At 58.2% G+C, this 21596-nt stretch overlaps 1 protein-coding gene across 3 annotated transcripts in view; it reads right to left on the bottom strand.

Annotated features, from left to right (window-relative positions):
* SEPTIN12 (septin 12) overlaps window positions 1-21596 on the bottom strand; it is a 67020-nt gene that overhangs the window by 3106 nt on the left and 42318 nt on the right. For all 3 annotated transcript variants that reach the window (XM_044978793.1, XM_044978794.1, XM_044978795.1), the window contains 7 exons: window positions 19258-19452; window positions 5358-5486; window positions 4424-4505; window positions 3744-3881; window positions 3035-3152; window positions 1824-1919; window positions 1492-1588 (listed from right to left, as the gene is read on the bottom strand). In XM_044978793.1, the coding sequence (XP_044834728.1) occupies window positions 1492-1588; window positions 1824-1919; window positions 3035-3152; window positions 3744-3881; window positions 4424-4505; window positions 5358-5486; window positions 19258-19452 (855 nt within the window). The remainder of the gene's footprint in view (window positions 1-1491; window positions 1589-1823; window positions 1920-3034; window positions 3153-3743; window positions 3882-4423; window positions 4506-5357; window positions 5487-19257; window positions 19453-21596) is intronic.

Raw genomic sequence — 21596 nt, forward strand, 5'->3', positions numbered from 1 at the left:
AAGGGCTCACAGGGGGAAAGGGCTTGAGGCTACAGCAACTGCTTGGGATGTGGGGGAGGATGGGTAGGCCCATTGCTCAGACTGCAGGAACACGGGCATGGCAGAGCACCACAGCGTCCCTGCCTGGGGACGAGGCCCATGGATCCCTGCACACCCAGGAGGTTGGGGGTCTGGGAAGAAGGCTGCATCTCCAGTGGTGACTCTTGGCGCAGTGCTGGAGGAAAGCTAAGATATAATGGGCCACGTTCCGTGCTAGCGTCATTCTGACTAGTTCAGAGGGGCGACCCGAGTGCAACGTATGTCCTGGCTGTCCTGAGTGCGAGGGATGGGCTTGGTGCTGCACACGCTTCACCCCAGCTCTGCCAACAGGCTCTCAGCAGAGTGGTGTGGGCAGGGCCCAGACAGGCTCCAGCTCCCTACTGGGCCTGTGGGTCTCTTGGGGAGGAGCTCCCAGCTGCACTGGCTGCAGCAGTGCTCAGGGGACCGCTGGCTCGGGAGGATGCCTGCTTGCTGCACTTCCCAGGCCCTGCGTGTCAGGTTTATTGCAGCCCAGGTGTGATGCCGGGAGGGGTGCTTGCTGCAGGAGCCAGGTATCACAGCGGCCTGGCAGTTCGCTGGGAGCGAGAGGTGAAGGCAGTGGTGCGATTGCAGATGCTGGGCAGAGCCAGTGCTGGGGACTCCAGCGTTACAGGAGTGGAAGGGGGCTCAGCACAGGAGCGTTCCTAGAGCAAGCATGGAATGTCAGAGCTCTGGGGAGGGTCCCGGCTGCCTGGCACTCTGCCCACTGCCCCAACACACACACACGCAGGCCCCAGGGCGGGGGCTGACTAGCGATGGGCAGGCAGGATGGGCCAGTGCGAACCTTCGCCCCACACTTTGGGAGTCTAAGAAGTTTGAGCACCTTTCCTTAACCCTCTGCCACTCCTTCCGCCCCAATGCCAGCCCCGGGGGAGGGCAGGACCAGAAACCCTCAATACCAAGAGCCAGGCTTGCTGCTGAGTGCCCCCAACCTGAGCCCTTGCTCACTGCTGGGTCGCAGCCTACTCTCAGGGCCAAAGGAAACCTTCTGGCCTGGAGGAGGAGCTGGCCTGGAAAGGCGGCCCGTTCAGTGGGCCCGGGAAGGAGCTGGGAGGACAGCCGGAGCTGGCTTTGGACACGAGGGCACCACTGGGCTCAGGGCTCCAGAAGCCTGTCCAAAACAGCAGGGGCTGGGAGCGCAGATGCAAGCGGAGCAGAATGCCGGGGAACCCAACTCCACCAGGGTGCAAGCAGGCCCCTGGCTGGGGCGCATCTGCGAGGGGCAGTGGATCTACCCTCCAAACCCTCCGTCCACAGACCAGCCACTACAGGGGAACAGAGCCAGTGGTAGCGGGGGTCTACTGGGGGCTGGGGCACAGGATCCATCTCAACACTAGGAGCACCCAGCTGCTGTCTCTGCTCAGGATGGGGAACCCGGAGCTGCACCCCACCCACGTTCGAGGGACCTGTTACCTTCAATGATCCCCCACTTGGTCTTGCGGCCCAGGACCCTCTTCCCGTTCACCTGATGCTCCTTGTCCGCTCCCACCACCGCAAAGGGGATTTTGTCCTGGATGGGAAGAGGGGGCAGAGTCACTGTAGAACTGGGACAGGCCCACCTCTCCAATCAGCGAGCCCTGGCACCACCACTCGGGGGCAGGCGCCCTCCTCAGCACTGCTGTCACTGCTCAGCACAGCTGCCCATCCGCCTGTCCCAGCCAGAGAGGGACACAGAGCATCCCACGGCAGCTGGTCACAGCCCAGCTCAGCTCTTCCCCACACACACCCAGCCTCCCAGCACTCACTCGAATTTTATTATTCAATATCCTGTCATCTGAGTTGTCATCAAAATCCTCCTGGGGATAGACGCTGATGCCATGGGCCTTCAAGTCCTTCTGGATCTGCAGGAGACAGCGCCTGTGAAATCGCTCTGTGCTAGCAATGGAGTTGGCTACTGTTCATCCTAAAGCCCTCAAGAGAGTATATAATCTCTCCTACCGCTGAAATGTGGCCATCTCTGGGGTGGAGCGGGCACCTGTTAAACAGCATGCAGCAACACTACCTATGTGCTTAGAACCCTGTATCCAATTGACTCGCATGGGGGGATTTCAGGTGGGCAGGGGTCATTGCAGGAGCTGATATTTGGCTGGGACACTGAGGTTAACCCCCTTACTCGGGTGTCAGATGCCGTGACTGTGACGCAGTAGGGAGTGGGGTGGATTGACCTGGGAATGTTGTTTAGTTTTATTGGGACTGTCTGCATGGGGGATGGGAGAGCAGGGGATGACTTTAGGTGAGGGAGGGTATCTGACCCTGTAACCTGAGCCAGGAAGGGGGGTGGGGCGAGTCAACACCTTTGCCAGGGAAACTGGACAAAGGGAGAGGGGGAGAGAAGGGGGGGAGAGCCTGCTGGAGGGGTGTTTGGTTTCAGTTTTGGGCTGGCTGGGAAGAGGCAGGGAACCCCAAGTCTGGGGTCTAAGATCCTTGCCCCCCAGAGGGACCTGGCTGGGGGGTCCTGGTTGTACCTACAGGCCCTGCTTGGGACCGTGTTTCTGTCGTCTAATAAACCTTCTGTTTTACTGGCTGGCTGAGAGTCACGGTGAATCGCAGGAAGTTGGGGGTGCAGGGTCCTGACTCCCCCACACTCCGTGACAGTGACCATAAGCTCCTGCCTCCTCCTGCTTTCCTCTCTGTCCCTGATGTGCCTCCGCTCAGCTGGGGGGAGAAGAGACACAGATGCCTCTGTCTTACCGCAAGAGACCCGTGGGCTCTTGGGCTGCCCTCGCCCTATTGGAGACCACCCAGCTGCTTGGGGGAATCTTACCCAGCCTGGCCCTCGGTGCTGGGGCCATGCCCAGTCCCTTTAACATCGCTCAGCCCCCAGCCCACCTGAGAGGCACTTCAAGCCATGCTGCCTGGCCCCCAAGGGCTCTGGGGTTCCCATGCACAGCTGCGCTGGCCTGCCCTCCTCCCAGGTGAGGTAAGAGCTCCATCTCTCCCTTCCGAGGCCCCTCACCCTTTTCTTGAACTCGGCCCGTTCCTCCAGGGTCAGGGTGTCTGCCTTGGCGATCACTGGCACCACATTGACGATCTTACTCAGCCGCCTCATGAACTCCAGATCCAAGGGACGCAGCCTGAGAGGGAAAAGCCCTGGGTGTTCAGCATGGCCAGACGGGGGCGCTGGCACAACAAGATTGGAAACCCTCCATGCTCATGCTGCTTTCCCCGCCTTCCCCCAGACATCGGCCCCACCCTGGCAGACTGGGGCAGAGACGGCCAGCCAGTGGCCTCAGACCAGTGGCACCATCAGGTGTCCAGAGCAGAGAGGCCAATGGGAATGGAGAGTCAAGTCCTCTAGCGACTGACAGCAGCAGCAGCGAGGTGAGTTCACCCACACAGCCCTAGCTGTGGGGCTGACCCAGAGGGGCCCGTTGAGATGGGGAGCTGGGGGCCAGCCGGGATGTGGACTCTCCTTCGCTAGGAACTGGCCCAAGACGGATTCACACGGCGCACACCGGCCCCCAGCCCGCTGAGCTGGTTGCTGCCCCAGCCAGAGGCAAGCTGGCTTCCTCATCCCACTAGCAGCTCCATGAGCTAGTCAATCCCTTGCAAAGGGCTCAGGCTGCCCCTCTCCACCCCCGGGAGAGGTCAGCCTAGCAGGGCATTTGGGTAGCCAGGCAGGGCACTGGGCACTCAGGAGCGGGCAGAGACTGATCACAGCTCACCAGTGGCCAGTGGGTGGCACGAAGTACACACAGCTGTGGACCCTGGTGTCTGGGATCTTCCGTTTACGGCTGATGAGGATCTCCTCTCTCAGGTACTTCTCGTACTGCTCGTTGATGTACTTGATGATGGGGTCCCAGCTGGGTGATGGGAGAGGAGGCAAGAGACTGATCACCCGCATCCCCTAGGCACTGTGCGCACTGCACACACAGGAACTGTCCCACCCACCACTGAAAGGCAGCCACCTCTGGGGAGGAGACCAGCACCAGCACACAGCAGAAGGCGCTCAGATCTGACAGTGTGGCATAAACCCTTCGGCGAGGTGGGGTTGGAGGAAGGGGGTGGTGTTTTAACCAAATCCCTAACTCTTACAGAAGTGTCCCAAGAGCTTTGGTGTCCCCGCAGAGCAAAGAACAGCTGGGTTTTAGGGTCTCCTCTGAACCCCCCCACAGTAACTGCCTGGAGCTCAATGTCTCTAGCTCACGCAGCTGAAAGGCAGAGTCTGCAGTGCCAGGGTGTGACCCTCTTGTGCCAGGGTGTCATGTTATTACCAACCAGCTGCTCAGACTAAGCCTTCCCTGGTGCCCCTCCTTCTATGGCCCGCCCCCGGCCAGCAATGCTGGGCTCCCTCCCGCCCCACTCACATTGCCCTTGGGGGCCCCAGAACCGGGCGAGAACCTACCAGTTTTCATTGTTGATCTGGTCACCAAACCCCGGCGTGTCTGTCACAGTCAGCTTCATCTTCACGCCCTTCTCTTCAATAACTAGCGGGGGCAGAGGGTGCAAGGTCACGGGGGGGCTCCAGGAGACCCCTGACCCCCTGCTGGGCATCTCTCGCATAGCCCCTCCCCAGCTCCCGCTGGCTTCCCACGGCTCTCTGGGCACACTCCGCTCGGGCATTTGCCCGGACACACGCAGCAGAGTGGTCCAGGCCTGGAACTAGCAGCTGTGGGGGCTGGGGAGGGACCTTGGGGACTGCCTAGCACCTGAGGCACAGTGTGGGGAATCCATCCACTAGGCTCGCTCAGGCCAGGGGGCAGCAGCCACGTCCCCGCGGGCACCCTGGCAGGCCAGGCTGGGAGGACGGGGACGATGGGGCCGGATCCTGCCCCCAGTGAAGTCAATGGAAGCTCTGCCATGGTCAGGGAATTGCCCCCATGCCTGCTGAGCTCTCACTCCCCTGCCTGGAGCAGAGGGGCAGGAGCCATGGGCAGGCTGGGCTTCCCCTGGGGGGGCGCTCTCGGGACAGGAGGCGGCCAAGCCAGAGGCTTGCAAAGGAGCCTCTGTTTCCCAGGGCAGCAGGTGCTTCTGAAATTGTCGGGAAGAGACTAGTGAGCGCCAGCCGGCCGGGGATGGGGCCCATGGAGGGAGGGCGGGGCCTTGCTGGGCCCCAAGAGTCCTCTCTGCGGCTCATGGGAGGAAGGATCCAAGGCGATGCCAGGACTGCCAGAAGGATGGGGGAGGGGGTCATGGTGGGGCATCTGGGTGGGTGGGGGGGCTGCACAAGGGCTCCTGGAGAGCTGGATGTCATGGGGGCTCCCAGAGGAACAGACCTGGGGCATGAGGAAGGGGTCCTTCCCGCGGCTCCTGGACAGCTGAGGAGCAGGGGACCTTACCGTGGGTGACGGACTGCAGCTGCACTGTCTTTGGGATGCGCTCCTCGTAGCTGGGGCCTGTGGGTTTCCGGCTCACCTTCGACTTGAAGAGGGTGTTCACCATTGTCGACTTCCCCAGGCCGCTCTGCCCTGCACAGGGATAGAGAGAGAGCCGGGCGGATGGGCACGTGGGATCCAGGACACACTCCCCTGCCTGGCCAAACTGGCCACTCCGTCTCCTCCACCCCACCCCATCTCTCTGCTGAGCTCCTGGAGCATTGCTGAGCGGCAGAAGAGGCAACAGACAGCAGGCAGGAGATGGAGGGGTCTCTGGTCCTCAGACATGGGGCTGCAGGGCACAAGCTTGGTTCACTCAGTAATGGGGGGGACGCCACGACCAGCCTGCCCCATCCCCTCCCCAGGTCCCGGTTCAGAAAGCAACAGCCACTGCTCGCTTCCCCTGCCTCAGCTTTGTGCTGCAGCCCTTCAGCGATTAGCTCAGTAGCACCCCATGTCCCCCAAGATGTCCTGGTGTCTAAGGTAGCCTAGCCCCCATCTCCCTCGACAGCCCCACATACCCCCAGGCATCCAAAAATCCAGATATCCCACATGTCCCAGCACTCCCACCTGGGCGGTTTTATTGCTGTTTTCTTAGACTCCCCATGTGTTAGCAAATGCAGATGGCAGGTGTGCTCCCTCCCCCACCCCCCCGGTCACTGCGGTCTAGGATCTCTTCCCCGTTGGAGACCCTCATGGGGCGACCAGCGACCCCAGCTGGCCCCGTATGTCACTGCAGGCAGGAAATCTAACCCGGGGCGGTGGCTAGCGGACAGTCCCTGCTACACTGGGAGGCTGGGCTGGCACAGCCCCAGTGCCCGGATCCTGCCGCTCTCGGGGTCACAGGTGGTTTAAGGAACATTCTTCCCCAGAGCATCAGTAACACAGAGCAGGAGGGAGCAGGCCGGGGGATTCTGCGCGGGAGGGTGGGGCTCGCAGCCGGACCCCTGGGAAGGAGAAGTGAAAGTGACCAGCAGACAGAAGGGGAGTCATTGCAAGAGTCCATCTAGCCCCAACCACTGTATCCACCTCTCACTCTTCTGCTTCTGTGGTTGGGGTCCTGAGCACGGCAGGAGCTGATGTTCCCAGTGCCCCAGCTGGCCACCCACCCACCTGCCCGCTTGACTCTCAGGCCCACTGTACGTTCCTCCCAGGGCTTAGGACAGCCCAGCAGGTGTCCAGTCCCCGTCCTACACCCCACCATTGCCTCCCTGTGCAGGACCCTTCGAACAGCCCTGCGCCCCCCTCTTTCCCTGGCTACAGCTTTCCCCCGAGGCTCCAGGTCTCGTCTTTGTGACCCTTCCAGAGTGGGGGCCCAGGAGGGGGCTGGAGTCAGTCACGCGCTCCGGTGCTGGGGCAGCTGTTGGATTGCAGGTGCAGGGGGAGTTAGCCTGAAGGGATGAAGCCCACACGAGCAGTGGGGCTGTGTTATATCCTTGGGGGGAAGCCGGTTTAGGAAGAAATCAGTTGAGGCCAGAGAGCTGACAGCTAACAAAACCACCATTTTATTTTCAGAGAGAGAGAGCTCACTCAGCCGGCTGAAGCTGGCTGAGCTAACCCATAATAATCTAACTCAGTTGCCATAGCAACAAAAACCATGACAACCAAATACACAACAGGCTGCTTCTTCCAGAGCTGGTCGTTCACCATAAACAAACACATCGGCACAGGAGATCAGTGTGCCAGCACCAGTGCTCACTGAGCCCCCGGCACCACCTGAACCCGCAGGCCAGCCCGGCTTTCCCCAGCTATAGCCGGGCCCCTTTCCCAGCTGGCTCAGCCCTTACGCAGAGCTAACACTGCAACCAGAGGGCATGGTGGGGAACCATGCGCTGCCATCACATCTCACCCCCAAGACACAACTGCAGGCAGTGCCTCCTGGCAGGATTCCTCCCCCTGCCCCAGCTGTGTGCAGATGGGAGGGGGATTCCGTCGCTGATGCGCTTTACTAGGGGCACTCGACACACATGGGGGGGGGTGAGGAGAGCAGGAATGAGCCTGCACACGGGTGGGGTTTGTACACACAGGGGACAGGCATGCATGCAGGGTGGGATCTGTATGCATGGGGCATGTGTGCACATACAGGGCGGGGTTTGCATTCATGGGACAGCAGATGGTGTGCACCCATGGTGGGATTTGTACGGGGAGGAAGGGGTGGGGGTGGGTACAGGGTGGGGTTTGCAGATGGAGGCGGGGTGGGTGTGCACAGGGAGGAAGGGGCGGGGGGGGTACAGGGTGGGGTTTGCAGATGGAGGCGGGGGGTACAGGGTGGATTTGCAGATGGAGGTGGGGTGGGTGTGCACAGGGAGGAAGGGGCGGGGGTGGGTACAGGGTGGGGTTTGCAGATGGAGGCGGGGTAGGTGTGCACGGGGGTCGGGCGTTTGCACAGGGAGGAAGAGGCGGGGGTGGGTACAGGGTGGATTTGCAGATGGAGGCGGGGTGGGTGTGCACAGGGAGGAAGGGGCGGGGGTGGGTACAGGGTGGGGTTTGCAGATGGAGGCGGGGTGGGTGTGCACAGGGTGGAGGGGGCGGGGGTGGGTACAGGGTGGGGTTTGCAGATGGAGGCGGGGTAGGTGTGCACAGGGAAGAAGGGGCGGGGGTGGGTACAGGGTGGGGTTTGCAGATGGAGGCGGGGTGGGTGTGCACAGGGAGGAAGGGGCGGGGGTCGGTACAGCGAGCGTATTGCAGATGGAGGCGGGGTGGGTGTGCACAGGGAGGAAGGAGCGGGGGTAGGTACAGGGTGGGGTTTGCAGATGGAGGCGGGGTGGGTGTGCACAGGGAGGAAGGGGCGGGGGTGGGTACAGGGTGGGGTTTGCAGATGGAGGCGGGGTGGGTGTGCACAGGGAGGAAGGAGCGGGGGTAGGTACAGGGTGGGGTTTGCAGATGGAGGCGGGGTGGGTGTGCACAGGGAGGAAGGAGCGGGGGTGGGTACAGGGTGGGGTTTGCAGATGGAGGCGGGGTGGGTGTGCACAGGGAGGAAGGAGCGGGGGTGGGTACAGGGTGGGGTTTGCAGATGGAGGCGGGGTGGGTGTGCAGCAGGGCGGGCGTTTGCACTCAGGGGGGTGGGCGGATTTAAAGTTGCTCTCAGACGGGCCGAGTATTTGTTCTTGCTCCAGGCAGCACCGTGCGGCTGGGAGGCTGAATGGCGCTCAGAGGGCTCTGATGTGCAGGGCCCCCCCCGGCCCACAGATGCAGGCTACACCCTGCTGGGTAACTAGAGCACCCACCTCTCTGCCTACGTCTACTCTGCTTTTCGAGCTCTGGAGGGGTGCGGGACGCCAGCCCTTCACATGCAGGCCCTGCAGGGCTATTGCAGCACTGGCCCAGGACTCGACACAGCACGACTGACCAGGGTCACTTCCACCCCTGCTGGGCTTCAGGGGATGAGTCGCAGACTCCCAGGCCAGACGGGCCCTCCCTGATCGCCCAGGCCGAGCTCCTGTCTCCCCCAGGCCTGTAATAAGCCCCTGGCTCCCTGACGCTGCAGGCCCTGCCTGGCAAGAGCAGCAGGAACGCCGGGCACTTTCCTGCCTTCCTAGAACTTCCTGGCATGAGGCAGCTTTGCCCTGCACAGCTCCCTTCACCCCAGCCCGGCTGAGGGAGGAAAGCAGCCTCACAGCCGCTGAACACAACCCCCAGCCTGCTGCACACAACCCCCAGCCTGCTGCACGGCGCTGCGGAGCACAGAAGTTCCTCAGCATGATTTACCTTCCCTGGTCAAGACACACTGGCTCCAGCTGAGACAGCCCTGCAGGCAAGGAAGCTGCTAATGGATCCGGATGGTGGTGTCTGAGACTAGGGCTCTGCAGGGAGCAAACAAGCTTCCTCCACATGCCTCTGCCAAAGCCCCTCAAGCCTGATCTGCCCCATCCGCTAGCCCAGCCCTGTGACTCCCCCAGCTCGGCCAATGGAGCTCCACATTGTCCAGCAACTCCCCTGCCATCCCAGCCCTGCCACTCCCCAGCTCGGGCAATGCAGCTCCACCTTGTCCAGCAACTCCCCTGCCATCCCAGCCCTGCCACTCCCCAGCTCGGCCAATGCAGCTCCACCTTGTCCAGCAACTCCCCTGCCATCCCAGCCCTGCCACTCCCCAGCTTGGCCAATGCAGCTCCACCTTGTCCAGCAACTCCCCTGCCATCCCAGCCCCGCCATTCCCCCATCTAGGCCAATGCAGCTCCACCTTGTCCAGCAACTCCCCTGCCATCCCAGCCCCGCCACTCCGCAGCTTGGCCAAGGAACGGAGACCTGCAACTCCCACCAATAGTCCAGTCTTGAGTCACTCTGTCCTGTACCGAGTGCGCTGCCATCGGTCGGCAAGCCATGGTCAGGCTGGTACCGTATCAAGTTGACCAGGGCTTGACTCAATTAGCTGACAGCTAGTAGCCAAAAGACAAAGCCTAGTAGCCAGGATGAAACAGTGGCACCCTCCCCTCTGCCCAAAGCACACCCGTCCCATGCTACAGATAGCTGAAGTGGTAACCCTGCCTCCCCATGCCAGTAACACACCTAGTGTCCTCTCCCAAGGTGCTAGTCAGGCACAGCACAGGCTGGGTTAGACGTGCTGCAAACCAGGCTAACTCCCAGGCCCTCTGCGGTGCCCAGGACTCCTGGAGCTTGGGCAGGAAGCACTGGTGCAATAGTCCCCATGGTGCAAATACTCCTCAGGTCACCGCAGACGGGGCCAGCTTAGTCGACTGTTGGACTGCACAGGGGGCAAGGTTGGCAGCTGCCACTGACTGTTCTATGTAGCCCCGGGGAGCCCGGGTGGGGGCTGTTTTGCCAAAGTGTGTTCTAAGGAGCTTGGCCTCTTCTCCCCATGCTTCCCCTGAAGCTTTGCCCAATCGCCTTCAAGCCACCATTCGGGGGGCCGGGCTGGGAGCCATGGGACAGTTACCAAGAGAGGGCAACTGCAATGGAGTAGTGCAGCACAAATGCAGCCGTGGGGCAAAGCTCCCTGGAGCAGCGCGGGCAGCCCTGGGGACACTTACGCCAGGGCCAGCTTCTGTCACTAATGCAGATGCACTCCAGGCCCTCTGCTGCAACCTAATTCAGGCCTGCAGGGAGTTTAGCTATTTCACCCAGAGGATCAGGCCTCCAGGCCCTCCCCTCTCCTGCCCAAGCTATTGCATTAGCCTGCCTCCATCCCAAGCAGGCTCAAGACACCATTACGTGGACTTGTGAGTCTCCTGCCAGCAAGCACTGCTTCTGACGGGCAAAGGAAATGCTCTCCCTGAGAGGCTCTAGAGGGGAAGGCAGTATTAACACTCCTGATGGGGGCTGGCTGGACCCTAGGCATGACACATACTCCACTGGGATAAAGCTACCGCCGCAACGGGAAATGTCCACAGGTTCGCTTTGCTCCTATCTGCCACATAGCACCCCTATGGGCCATCAGGGAGTAAAACACATGGGATGCATAACGCAACTTGGCTAACATTGCACGAGCAGCCTTAACGCAGGGCAGTTCTTGAGATTTGAGGGTCCTGGGTTGCACTGACATGGAGGTTTTTTTGCAAAGACAACACCCCTGGCCATGCAGCTGGCCAGTCCCCTGAACTGGCCATGCCTGGTCTGTGGCACTCACAGCACCAGTTCAGATTGGGGCCTGTGAATGGCTCAAAGCCAGCTGACCCATGCAGGGAAATGGCGAGATCTTGAAGACAGATGTACAGGGCTGGGTTATCTACCTAGGCAAGGAACTCAGACCCTGTGAGGACACTGAACTCCCTACTCCCCCATCCACAAAAGTGGGGCAGCTTTGGGGGAGGGGGAGATTGTCACCCCATTTTGTAAGGTGCGACGTGGCTGGGTTCGACAGCGATCCGAGGTCTCTCAGCACTAAGGCGGCTCCACATGGCAAGTTTGCAATGAAACCCGCTCTCCACACTGGTATCCGGAGGCACTTCTGGCTTGAGAATGCTTTGAGCTCCGCTTCCCAGCCCCAGATCTGTGCTAGGAGGAGATCACCTTCCTCCGGGCAGGTCACCTCTTGACCTCTGCCCTCAGTGAGGTCACAGCAGCACCACTGGGGGAGGAGGGGTGCCACTCGAGGGTGGGGATCAAAGCTCACAAAGCTGGGGGAGGGGGCACTTTTACATCACCATGAGCCACGGGGAAATTCAGCCTCCGGCTCTGAGCGTGAGATGGGTGTCCCCTTCCCTCTGCAGGAGGCAGCGCGCTGGTCAGCCCGACGCAGGATTCCCAGATCCAGAACAAAGCAGCCCTTCTCCCACCCCTGGCTTCCTCTCAGTGGGCGGTTGGCCTCTCCACTCGCTCCCGCCAGGGGTCACCAGCAGACCAGCAGCAGGCGGCGGCACTGAAGCCTGAAGCCTGTGGCCATACCGCACCCGGGTGCAATGCCACTGGCAAAGGCAGCGCCTGCCTGCCAAGGAGGCCCCGCTAGCAATGTGCCTATATCACTGGCACCCGACTCACTAATCCCTACCCCACGGCTGAAAGAGCACCCTAACCCTAACCCTAACGCTCCTCAGCTCCATGCCTGAGCTAGCCGGGCACAGGCCGAGGTGCCATGCTAAGCCTGGCTCTGGGAGAAAGCGAATGAGGGAGAGGCGAGAGGAATAACTCCACCTAAGTCCAGCCTCGGAGGCATTACAGCTCTGCAGCAAGCACCGGAGACGGGCAGGTGGCATCTCCAGTCAATGGGGGTTATTCCCCAGTAGTCTGACTGTGCCCGGGCCCCTCCCAGCAGCGTGGCAGACAAGCAGCGGCACTGGTTGCCCTGCTGCTGGGGCAGGGCCTGTGGTGAAACATGCAGCGCTTTGGTGTGCGCTGGCAGCACCAGAGCACACGGGGCTCAGCTTCCCAGCAGTGAACGGGCAGCAACAGCAGAGCTGGGCAGGGAGAAGGCGAGTGTGGGTCTGACACGGGGAGGCGGATTGGCAGGCAGGAGGGGCAGCTGCGATATATGGCTCTGCACTGGCTTCTGCGGAGAGAGGGAGCCAGGGACGGGAGAGGGTGGAGAGGCAAGCCACTGAGCGGGGCAGGGCCTGGAGCCTGCTCCCCACACAGCTGTTCATTTTGTGCCGGAACAGCCACTAGTGCGCATGCAGTGAGAAGAGGAGCCTTACACCCCTAGAGCTTATTCCCCTTCCTGGTGGGGAACAGCCACACCGGTGGAAGCACCTTTATCCAATCACTGCACCCACACAGGCAGGTGACACCACACTAACGAGACCAGCGTAGCCACAGAGTCCAAAGCCAGAAGGGGCCACCAGATCACCTCGCTTCACCTCCTGGCTACCACAGGCCACCCCCAACCCCCAGAACCTGCCCGCAAAACCCAACAACTGGAATCAGGCCAAGGCACTCTGCCCCTCGGGAGGCTCAATGACGGTGTGTCACAGGCAGAGAACAGGAGGGACTGAGGTGCAGTGCCTGAGGCCCCTGAGGCAATGGCAGGGAACTGATTGAGTGAGCTAGACCCAGATACTCCTGCAAGTAACCTGTCCCCACCCTGCAGGGGAAGGCAAAAATCCCCCAAGGTCACTGCCAATCTGACTGCCAAGCTCACCACACCGCCTGTGGCCATCTCCGATGTTTCAGAGGAAGGAGTTAGAAACAACCAACAAAAACCAGATACAACGAGGGGGGAAGATCCCTTCCTGACCCTGCAGGTGGCCAGCTGCAACCCTGAAGCATGCCACCTTAGGAACATAAGACATGAAGCGGAAGGGACCCTCCGGGCTGCCAAGCCCAGCCCCTCACCACCACAAGTAACCCCGTCATGCAATTCTGCGTGTCACTTTGTCCAGCTGTCTCCACACTAAGTAAGTGGTTTGCCCCCACAGCACCCCATGGGAGGCTGGACCAGAAAAACAAGTTTCATTGGCACTACTGTTGTGTGCGGCCAGCGTCACTGTGTGGGTGTGAGCCGTGAAGGGTTTGACCACAGCAGAAAGAGTGGAGCAGCCCTTTGGGAGTATCACAGAAAGCCTGGGGCTGACAGGAGGCCCCCAGCAAGATGCAAAGAGGCAGAGAGGGAACCCAGCCATGCTCTCCGGTTCTCGGCATCATCAAAAACACTTTAATTAAAGTATCAGAGGGGTAGCCGTGTTAGTCTGGCTCTGTAAAAGCAGCAAAGAATCCTGTGGCACCTTATAGACTAACAAAGATATTGGAGCATGAGCTTTTAAGGTGCCACAGGACTCTTCGCTACTTTAATTAAAGAGTCCTGCAGTCCGCAGTGCCCAGGAACTTGGAGGTGCTTGTTCTATTAGAGGAGGTTCAGGGTGGGTGGGGGCTGCAGATACTCAGGGCTGGAAGCTGGCCAGCTGCAGTTCACTTGAAAATGCCCCTTTCTTTGCCAGGGGGAGGCAGCAGCCGCAGGCAACAGCAGGCATGGAGCCACCCTTGCTACGCAGTAGCTCTGTGGTCATGGGACAGCCATGGGGCCTGGTGATAGACATCTTCCCCCTCGCCCCACCAGCCGCCTGCTAGTTCAGCACATGCTCTCCCGCGGAAGGGTTTATCTGGCTGAAGGGGGTTTCCTCTCCCTGTCCCAGGCAGCTCCAATCTCCCTCCCTCTCCCTTTTAAATCAAAATGTCAAATTTGTCCATATGAAAAATTCCCTGGGCTGATGAGAAGCAGATGTGCGGAGCCCCAGCTCACAGCTGGAAGCCCTTAGCTCGTATGTTCCTATTTGCAATTGGCTGGCTTGGCCTGGCCTGGCCTCCTGGGTCCCTCTACACGCCCTGCTGGGCCCTGATGCTGCCGCCCTCCTGGGCAAGCCAGGGCATGCTTGCAGATGCACACTGGCTCGCCATTCAGCTGAGGGCCACAGAGCCCTCATGGTTAGAAGCCGGGGGTGCGCTCTCGTTGGGAGAAAGGGCAGATTTCTCCCTCTTCTGGCACCTCCAATAGCCCTGGGGCCCCTCAGACCAGGGGGTGGGGTGGAGGCTAAGAGCAGGGTGTAGGAGAGTGCAAACCTGCCTCTCCTCTGGCGGGGTGCCCCACCCCCTTTCCATTCACTGCTCCGATTTCACTCTCCAGCTCCTCTGGGATCTGCCCTCTGCATCTGCTTCCGCCCTCCCCTCCCCGCTGCGGGGAACATGGCCTGGGCCTGCAGAGGGGGGTCTCTGAGATGCATGGGATTCAATGCGGAGGTGGGCTCAGTGGGCCCCCTTCCCCTCCCCCTCCAGAGTATCAGATGAAGCCCAGCAATATTATCCCCTCCAGTGACTGGGAGGCAGAGATCCTAGGCAGCATGTCTCTCTCTCACTCTTCCTGCCCGGCAGGCTCTCCGCTGCCCGGCCCAGAGGTCACCGCGTAGGGCCCAGCTCTTTTGCAAAACAGTAAATTCTGTTCAATTCTCCTGAAGTTATCACTGTCTCCTTCACCTGCCTCTCGGCTCCTCCAGTGCTTGGAGAAATCCGTAGTGATTTATCTGACTCCCTTGGGCTCGGTTCTCTCTGCTTTTCTTATCATTGCTTAGCTCTCTTCAAACCATTATCCCGTAATCTTCCCCATCCTCCACACTAGCTGATAGTTTATGATCCACAGAACCATCTTTCTTCCCCTGGATTACTTTCTGACAGCTCCAGGTTGGCTTGTTTCTCTTGATCTGGGAGTATTTATTGCTGGACAGAGCACATACCCAAGGCTTTAGAAAAAGCTCCATACAGATTTGGCCAGGTACAGTGCCAAGCTGGGGCCAAAGAGAAAAGATTCTAGGTATGTTGGAGGTGGGAATGGAAACGAAGCACCGCAAAGGGTTGGCAGCACTGTGGGCAAAGCAAGACTCCAGATCCAAATGCCTCGGAGCTTTGGGGAAGTTTGGCTCTGGAGGCTGGAGCTGGTCCAACACTGTGCCACTGGAGAAAAACAATCAGTGAAATATGGGGCAGAGATGAAAGAGCCAAGAGGGCTGATGGTAAGTTTGCAGTTAGTCAAATTCATCTAACTGTAGCCCCGCACTAGAGGTTGTTTTCAATTAAAAGGCCGGCCTAGTGTGAACAAATTTTCAAAACTCGAACGCCAATGAAAACAGATCTTTTGGCTCAGCTCAGCAGATGAGTTAAACTAACGTGGCTTCACTAAAGTCAACGGAGCACTGCTGATTTACACCAGCTGGGGATCTGGCCCTGTTAATTGATGGGACACTCAGGTCAGCATTTAGGTTTTGGAAAAACAAGGTGAAATAAAACCTAACTGCTTCGTGGTTGTTACATTTTCATTAAACGCTGGGGTGGATTTGAACATGCCTCATAGAGATACTGCAGCATCCCGTTGCATTCCCCACTGCCTGAGAGTGAAATGGATTAGTTCCATTGTCAGAGGTGAGTAGAATGCAAGAAGCAAACTACCTGAAGAATAAATAGGGGTTTGTCAATTGCTGCTCTTAGAATCATCTTAAGGTGTTAATAGTAACAAAGTGAAGAGGTTTCGTTTTTTAAATATGGTCATTTTAATGTTCTTTCCCCTTTAAATACAGATTTCACAAGCTGTCAAACAACTGTTCCATGTGCCAAACTCTAGAATCTTAAAGCAGTTCCATACCAGGGGCTGACAGAATTGATCTGAACACAATTCTCTGGCCTCATCTCCCCCATGTCCTCCCCATTCTGTTGCTTTATCCAGTTGGATTTCACCCTGCATTTCCCCACATTCGTCCAAAACTGGCTCTGCTGAATCCTAATGATCAGGCCCTCGACTGGTCTCACTCGGGTGCTGAGTATCCACATCTGTGGATTATAGTCACTGCCTCTGCCTCCTCCCAGGTGTCAAAAATCAACAGCTATGGCCCTGTGTTGCCAACACACATGATTTTATCACAAGTCTCATTTTTCTTAAAGCTCCAGCTCCTGGAGCCAGGTGATCACACGGGAATCCCAGCTGTCATTAAAAACTAAGTTCCTAGACCTCATGGCGGCAGAGAAAAGCTTGAAAAAGTGACCCCTAAAGGCTCAAAAGCCAGACGGCAAATACCCTCCCTAAATGTATTATTTTGAAATCTCATGATTTTCAAGGCCTGACTTGTGATTTTGGCATGTGGGGCTGACCTGTTTCTACTCTGCCTCTCCCTTTCACAGGTCAGAAAAAAACAGAGCGTCTCTGTCCCAGGTCCTCAAATCTAGCGGCAAGCAGAACAGGGCCAATCTAGGCCCTCGGAGTGCTAGCACAATACAGATATTAAGTATTAATAGCCTATCGTCTGGGCCCGACATTACCACAGCCATGTGCCGCATGCTCTCGCTGATGGGAAGGAGAGGAAGGATGCTCAGCGCCTGGCCAGGGGAAGCCTTTTTGTCCTCCCACCTAAAGTCAGAGTCAACCTTCGGCCAGCTGAGGGGCAAACTGATACCTTGCGGGGAGCGTGAGGGCTGCGCCTCATTCCCATGACAGCCTGTTGCAGTCGCCTCATCTTTACTCCAGAGGCGTGGCCTGCCCAGACTCCTGATTAGCATATGGCGCAGCCAGGTGGGTTGAGGAAGCAATGCCCACTCAGACCATTACTCTCTATAGACCTCAGCTCCGGATTAAAGATAAGCAGTGTAGGCTGCAGTTAGCCCGCAGCTGGACTTTCTACAGCCATCCTTGATGCAGAGACCAGGGCCCATCCTGGGATCTGACTCTCCCATTGCTTGCTCTATTCATAGCCCTTCCTTCTCATTTCCAGCCTCACTATCTCTCTAGCCAGATGGTCACATTCCCCCGTTATTAGGATCCATTTGCTGAGCTGTAACGCTCCCTCCGCCCCGCCCAGAGAGAGCTGTTCTGGCTCCCAGCCTGCTCATCCCAGCTCCATTTCATCCAGACGCCTCGTTGGAAAGTGCAGCCCGCTGACCCTGGTTTAAGCCCATGATATGTGAATGCTTCTGGCTTCCCCTCTGGCCCCTGGCAGTCTCTCTCCGAGTACGCAGGCACCACAGGAATTCCATACAAGTGCCCTTCTCTCCCGGGGAAGAAATCCGCATGGAATTTCGTAGCCTTGAGAACGCTTTGAACTGCTTTTCGGGTTCCCAGCCCTTCTCCCCGCTCCCGCTGCGTGCACACACTTTTGTTATCTAACCAATCCCAGCCCTTCCCCCGGCTGATTCTTTCTTGGCATGTTTTTTCCAGCTGCGGAGCACACCCAGGGTTCTCTTCACAGAGGGCAAGATCCTCAGCCGGGGTAAAGCGACAGTGACTTACTGAACTCAATGGAGCTACAGCAAGTCAAGTCAAAGCTAGGCTGAAATCAGTGGAGTGCCAGGCGCTGGGCCAGAAGCTCCCCAAAGCTATTAATTTGTATTGCACTAGGACCCAAAGGCCTTCTGGGCTAGGTGCTACACAACCGCACAGCCCATACCCGGCAGAGTTCATAATCCAGGAAATGGGACCACCCCTCTGCCATCTTCCCCACGCTGGGTATTTGCTTTCACTCTGCCCACTCTCGCTTCCCTTTTTCATGGCCTGTCGTAAGCAGAGAGCAAAACCCTGAGATACCAGAGCCAACCAGGCCAAGCCATCAGGCCTCGTGTTGAGTTTGCAGTTAGGCAGCAGGATTTCAGCTATTTCTTTCATTCTGACACCACCACATTACTGTCCCTGAGTTCACTGGCCTCCCCCCACTACCGGCGGGCAGGGCAACTCCCCGTGGCAGCCTGAACAGGACTCGCCATGCATGCACAAGGGCCAGCATCCCTGGAGCTCACTAGCTGGGCATTCAGTTCATAGCACAACGTGCACATTCGTGACTATCCGAGCTGAGACAGTAACTCAGTAATCCCAGCTTGCTCCCTCTCGGTTCTCTGTCTGCGAGCCGCGCTTTAAGGAAGCCAGGGACAGGCAGAGTGAAAGCGAGCATTTCACATTGTGGTTTTCCTCTCGAGATAGACACCTTCCCATGGGCACCTTACCCAAGCCCACCCCCTCGCTCTTCCCCACTCCTACCCCGTCCCCAAGCCCCACCTCAGTATTAAGGAAACAAGATGAAAATACAACTTGCTGTCCTGGGAAGGCTGCTGCAACCTGGTTACCACCACCCCACCACCGTGTCTAAGTTCCTCTCCCCCCCAGCCCCCTGAGCTCCGATTTCTCTGCGTGTCTGAAAAAACTGATCATTCCTCTCCTACGCCTTTGCTCCCCTTCCAATTTCGATGCAAGCTGAAATAAGACCACATGAACATGGCTCAGCTGACAATGAGACAACAGCTGAGCAGGGCCTGGCACAGTGGTGGGTGTTTTTATCAGCCTAGTGAGTCCAGAAAAGGCCTGAGAACCCTGAAGTCCTGGACGGGGGTAGGAACTAGTAGGAAGTGTCCCTGTTGGTGGAAAGGGACAGAGGATGTCACGCTGTGATGGATGCAGAGGGAGAGGGTAACCAGCACCCGACATCCCAGCAGCTGAAAGAAGGAGACAGCAGAGAGGAGACCCTCCAGAGAATGACCCCCACAGACAGCGGGCGTGAGGGATGTACACATCTCCCAGCAGAGAGAGAAGAATGAGCGCCCCACCACACGCAAAGCTGCAGCCTTCAGTCCAGGAGGAAGCACCTGAGCTGGGCCAGGGCCCTTTATTTACCGTGAAGGTGTTAACACCACATGCCAGGCATCCTCTCTGCCCTTGGCCAGCTTCGCAGGATCATCAGAACTGCTGCTCTAAGCTGGGGGCTGCGTGGCACCATGTGACACAGGCCAGGAATGCTTGTCAGCTGCCTGTGCTTCCCGCCCTCAAACAGAGCCATGGTTCATGTTTGCAGAGCACAGCAATGGTGTTAGATCCTGGTTGGGCACCAGGTGACAGCACCAGCTGGGACTCAAGCAGTGTGGGTTTCCCCCCCACAGCCCCCCCCATCAGCATCCCTCTGCAAAGCCCAGGGAAAGGGGGGAGCAGTCCACCAGGGGAGTTAAACCCAGCGCTCACCTACAACCATGAGGTTGAATTCAAAGCCTGTTTTCATGGTCTTGATCCTCATCTGATCCAGCACTGCCTCGATGCCCACGTAGCCAAAGAGCTCCAGCCCCACGTTGGCTGGATTAGCGTCGCGGGGCGTCTCCTCGGGCGCTGGCTGGACTGGCTGCCCCTCCATGCTGATACACCCTGGCTCCGGGCTACTCCCTGGTAGGGGAAGGAGATTCCTGAGTTAGATACTTGGCGGCTTCACCAATTGATAAAAACAAAAACAAACAAATGTGCTGAGGTTAGAAATCATCTGAAGATCATTAGAGCCAACCCCCGCGCCCAAAAATCAATGAGTTAATAAGCATTCTAGAGCAGTGCTTCTCCCCCAGGGGCACACGTATCCCGGGGGGGAACTCAACTCATCTAGATCAGTGCTTCTCAATCTAGGGGGGCCATAGGATGGGTTTAGGGGGTGCAGGGCAAGGGCAAGGCCGGCATTAGGGGGTGGCATGCAGGGCAATCGTCCGGGGCCCCACACCACAAGGGGCCCTCAAAGCTAAGTCACATGCTGCAGCCCTAGGCTCGGGCTTCAGGGCTACAGTAGTCTGGAAAGGTTGAGAACCACTGTTCTAGAGCATGCTCAGCTGCAAACATATTTCAGTTCCCTAAATAAAGAAAGCGATCAGGCTTCCAGACTGGACGGGGAGCTCAAAGTCACAGCCATTCTCCTGGCCTGGGCTGTGAAATTCACCCTGGTCTAGCACCACTGGAGAAGGGAATTCCACGGGCACCTCTCCTGATGAGCTCATGACCTGGACCCTTCTGCAGCTTTGCAGCTAGTTTCCCCGTCTGTCCTCCAGGAGCTGTACAGCTGCCCCCCATCTACCATGCTTCCAAGAGTGAAGGAGAGGATGGCAGAGCAGGGGGGCTGTGCTGCACCATCTGGGATCCTACAGTACAGCAAAGAGTCCCCTGACGAGAAGGCCGAAGCTGCAGAAGGCTTCCAGGAGATACCCACCCTGAAGGGGGTACAGGTCTGACGCAGCCTGTGTGTTTGCTCTGTCAGTCTCCCGCCTGCTCGGAATCCACCTGAGCTCAGCCCCAGCCAGAGAAACAGGCAGCGGTGTCTGGCAGGATCCTCTTAGTTCCATGCACCGTGCCCTGCCACTGGTACGCTAGAACGAATGGGGCATCGCAAAGCACCCTGTAAGTGCAGAGGGTCAGAGACTGCCCCAGTTCAGGCCTTGCTCCAGCTTGCAGCTCAGGAGTCTGAAAACATTCATTTTGCAAAAATCGCTGAGGAAGTGAAACTCCCGTTTACGCTTTCTGCAGGGCCTGGCTGGTTGGAGACAGTCTCTGGGGCCAGCATGTATTTACATATCTGGAGCTAAAGACAGGGGTTAGCAGGTAAATCTAGAGGTTGGGGTCTGAGGCTTGGGGTGAGAAGAACTACGTCAAATCACGAGGCTCTGCTTCTGTCACCACCCCCACAAAGGAGCCCAAAATATACCCTGCCATAAACCCTTTCCGTTGTGCGCGGCTCCTGCATTAGATGGGAGACCCTCGATCATTCTCCCCACTATGACTTACTAGGGCTGTGCTCAGTCTAGTTCCAACGATCCCACCACAGGCTGCATCCCAAAGCGCTTGGGCAGGCAGCACACGATTGTTCCAACACGCGGGCAGTGCTGGAATTTGGCATGATTATCCTGATAGGATTCCACAGCACGTGCAAGCAACCCAGCCCACTGAGTGCAGCAGCAGTTACAGGGTGGGCGGGAGATGCTCAAGGGTGGATTCTCCAGGGGGTGCAAAAGCCACAGGAACCCACTTTGCAACTTGGTGATAATGAGGTGTCAGCAGTGTAATCTGATTGGCTACTGCGAGGGGAGCAGACTGGGTTAAAGGGTGGAAGGGGGCTGGTGGAAGCCCAGGAGGATCCAATCACAGATTGCTCTGACATTGACATGGCAGACTGGTATTCTCACCTGGGCCTTTCCATTGCTACCGGGCAGCAAGCACAACCTGACTCATTTATTACATGCGTTATGGTAGCACGTAGGGGCTGCCAACCAAGATTGGAGCCCTGCTGCGCTAGGTGCTGTACAAACACAAGTAGGTCAGGGTCTGAATGCCAGGGCACATGGCCAGCTGGCCACACAGCCATAGCTGGGTTCGCAGATTAAGCATTCTAGTCACATTAAGGAGAATAGAAGTACCATGGTAACATACATAAAGGGGGAGGGCGAATGTCCCAGACTCTATCATCAAGTCCAAGCGGAAACAGAGGCTTAAGCAGCAGCTAGTTCCTCTGGGGCCAGAGGACGGACTAGAGAGTACACCTCCCACACTCTGCCCCA

This window comes from Mauremys mutica, chromosome 11 (genome assembly GCF_020497125.1).
Source record: "Mauremys mutica isolate MM-2020 ecotype Southern chromosome 11, ASM2049712v1, whole genome shotgun sequence".
In the NCBI taxonomy this organism is placed as follows: Eukaryota; Metazoa; Chordata; order Testudines; family Geoemydidae; genus Mauremys; species Mauremys mutica.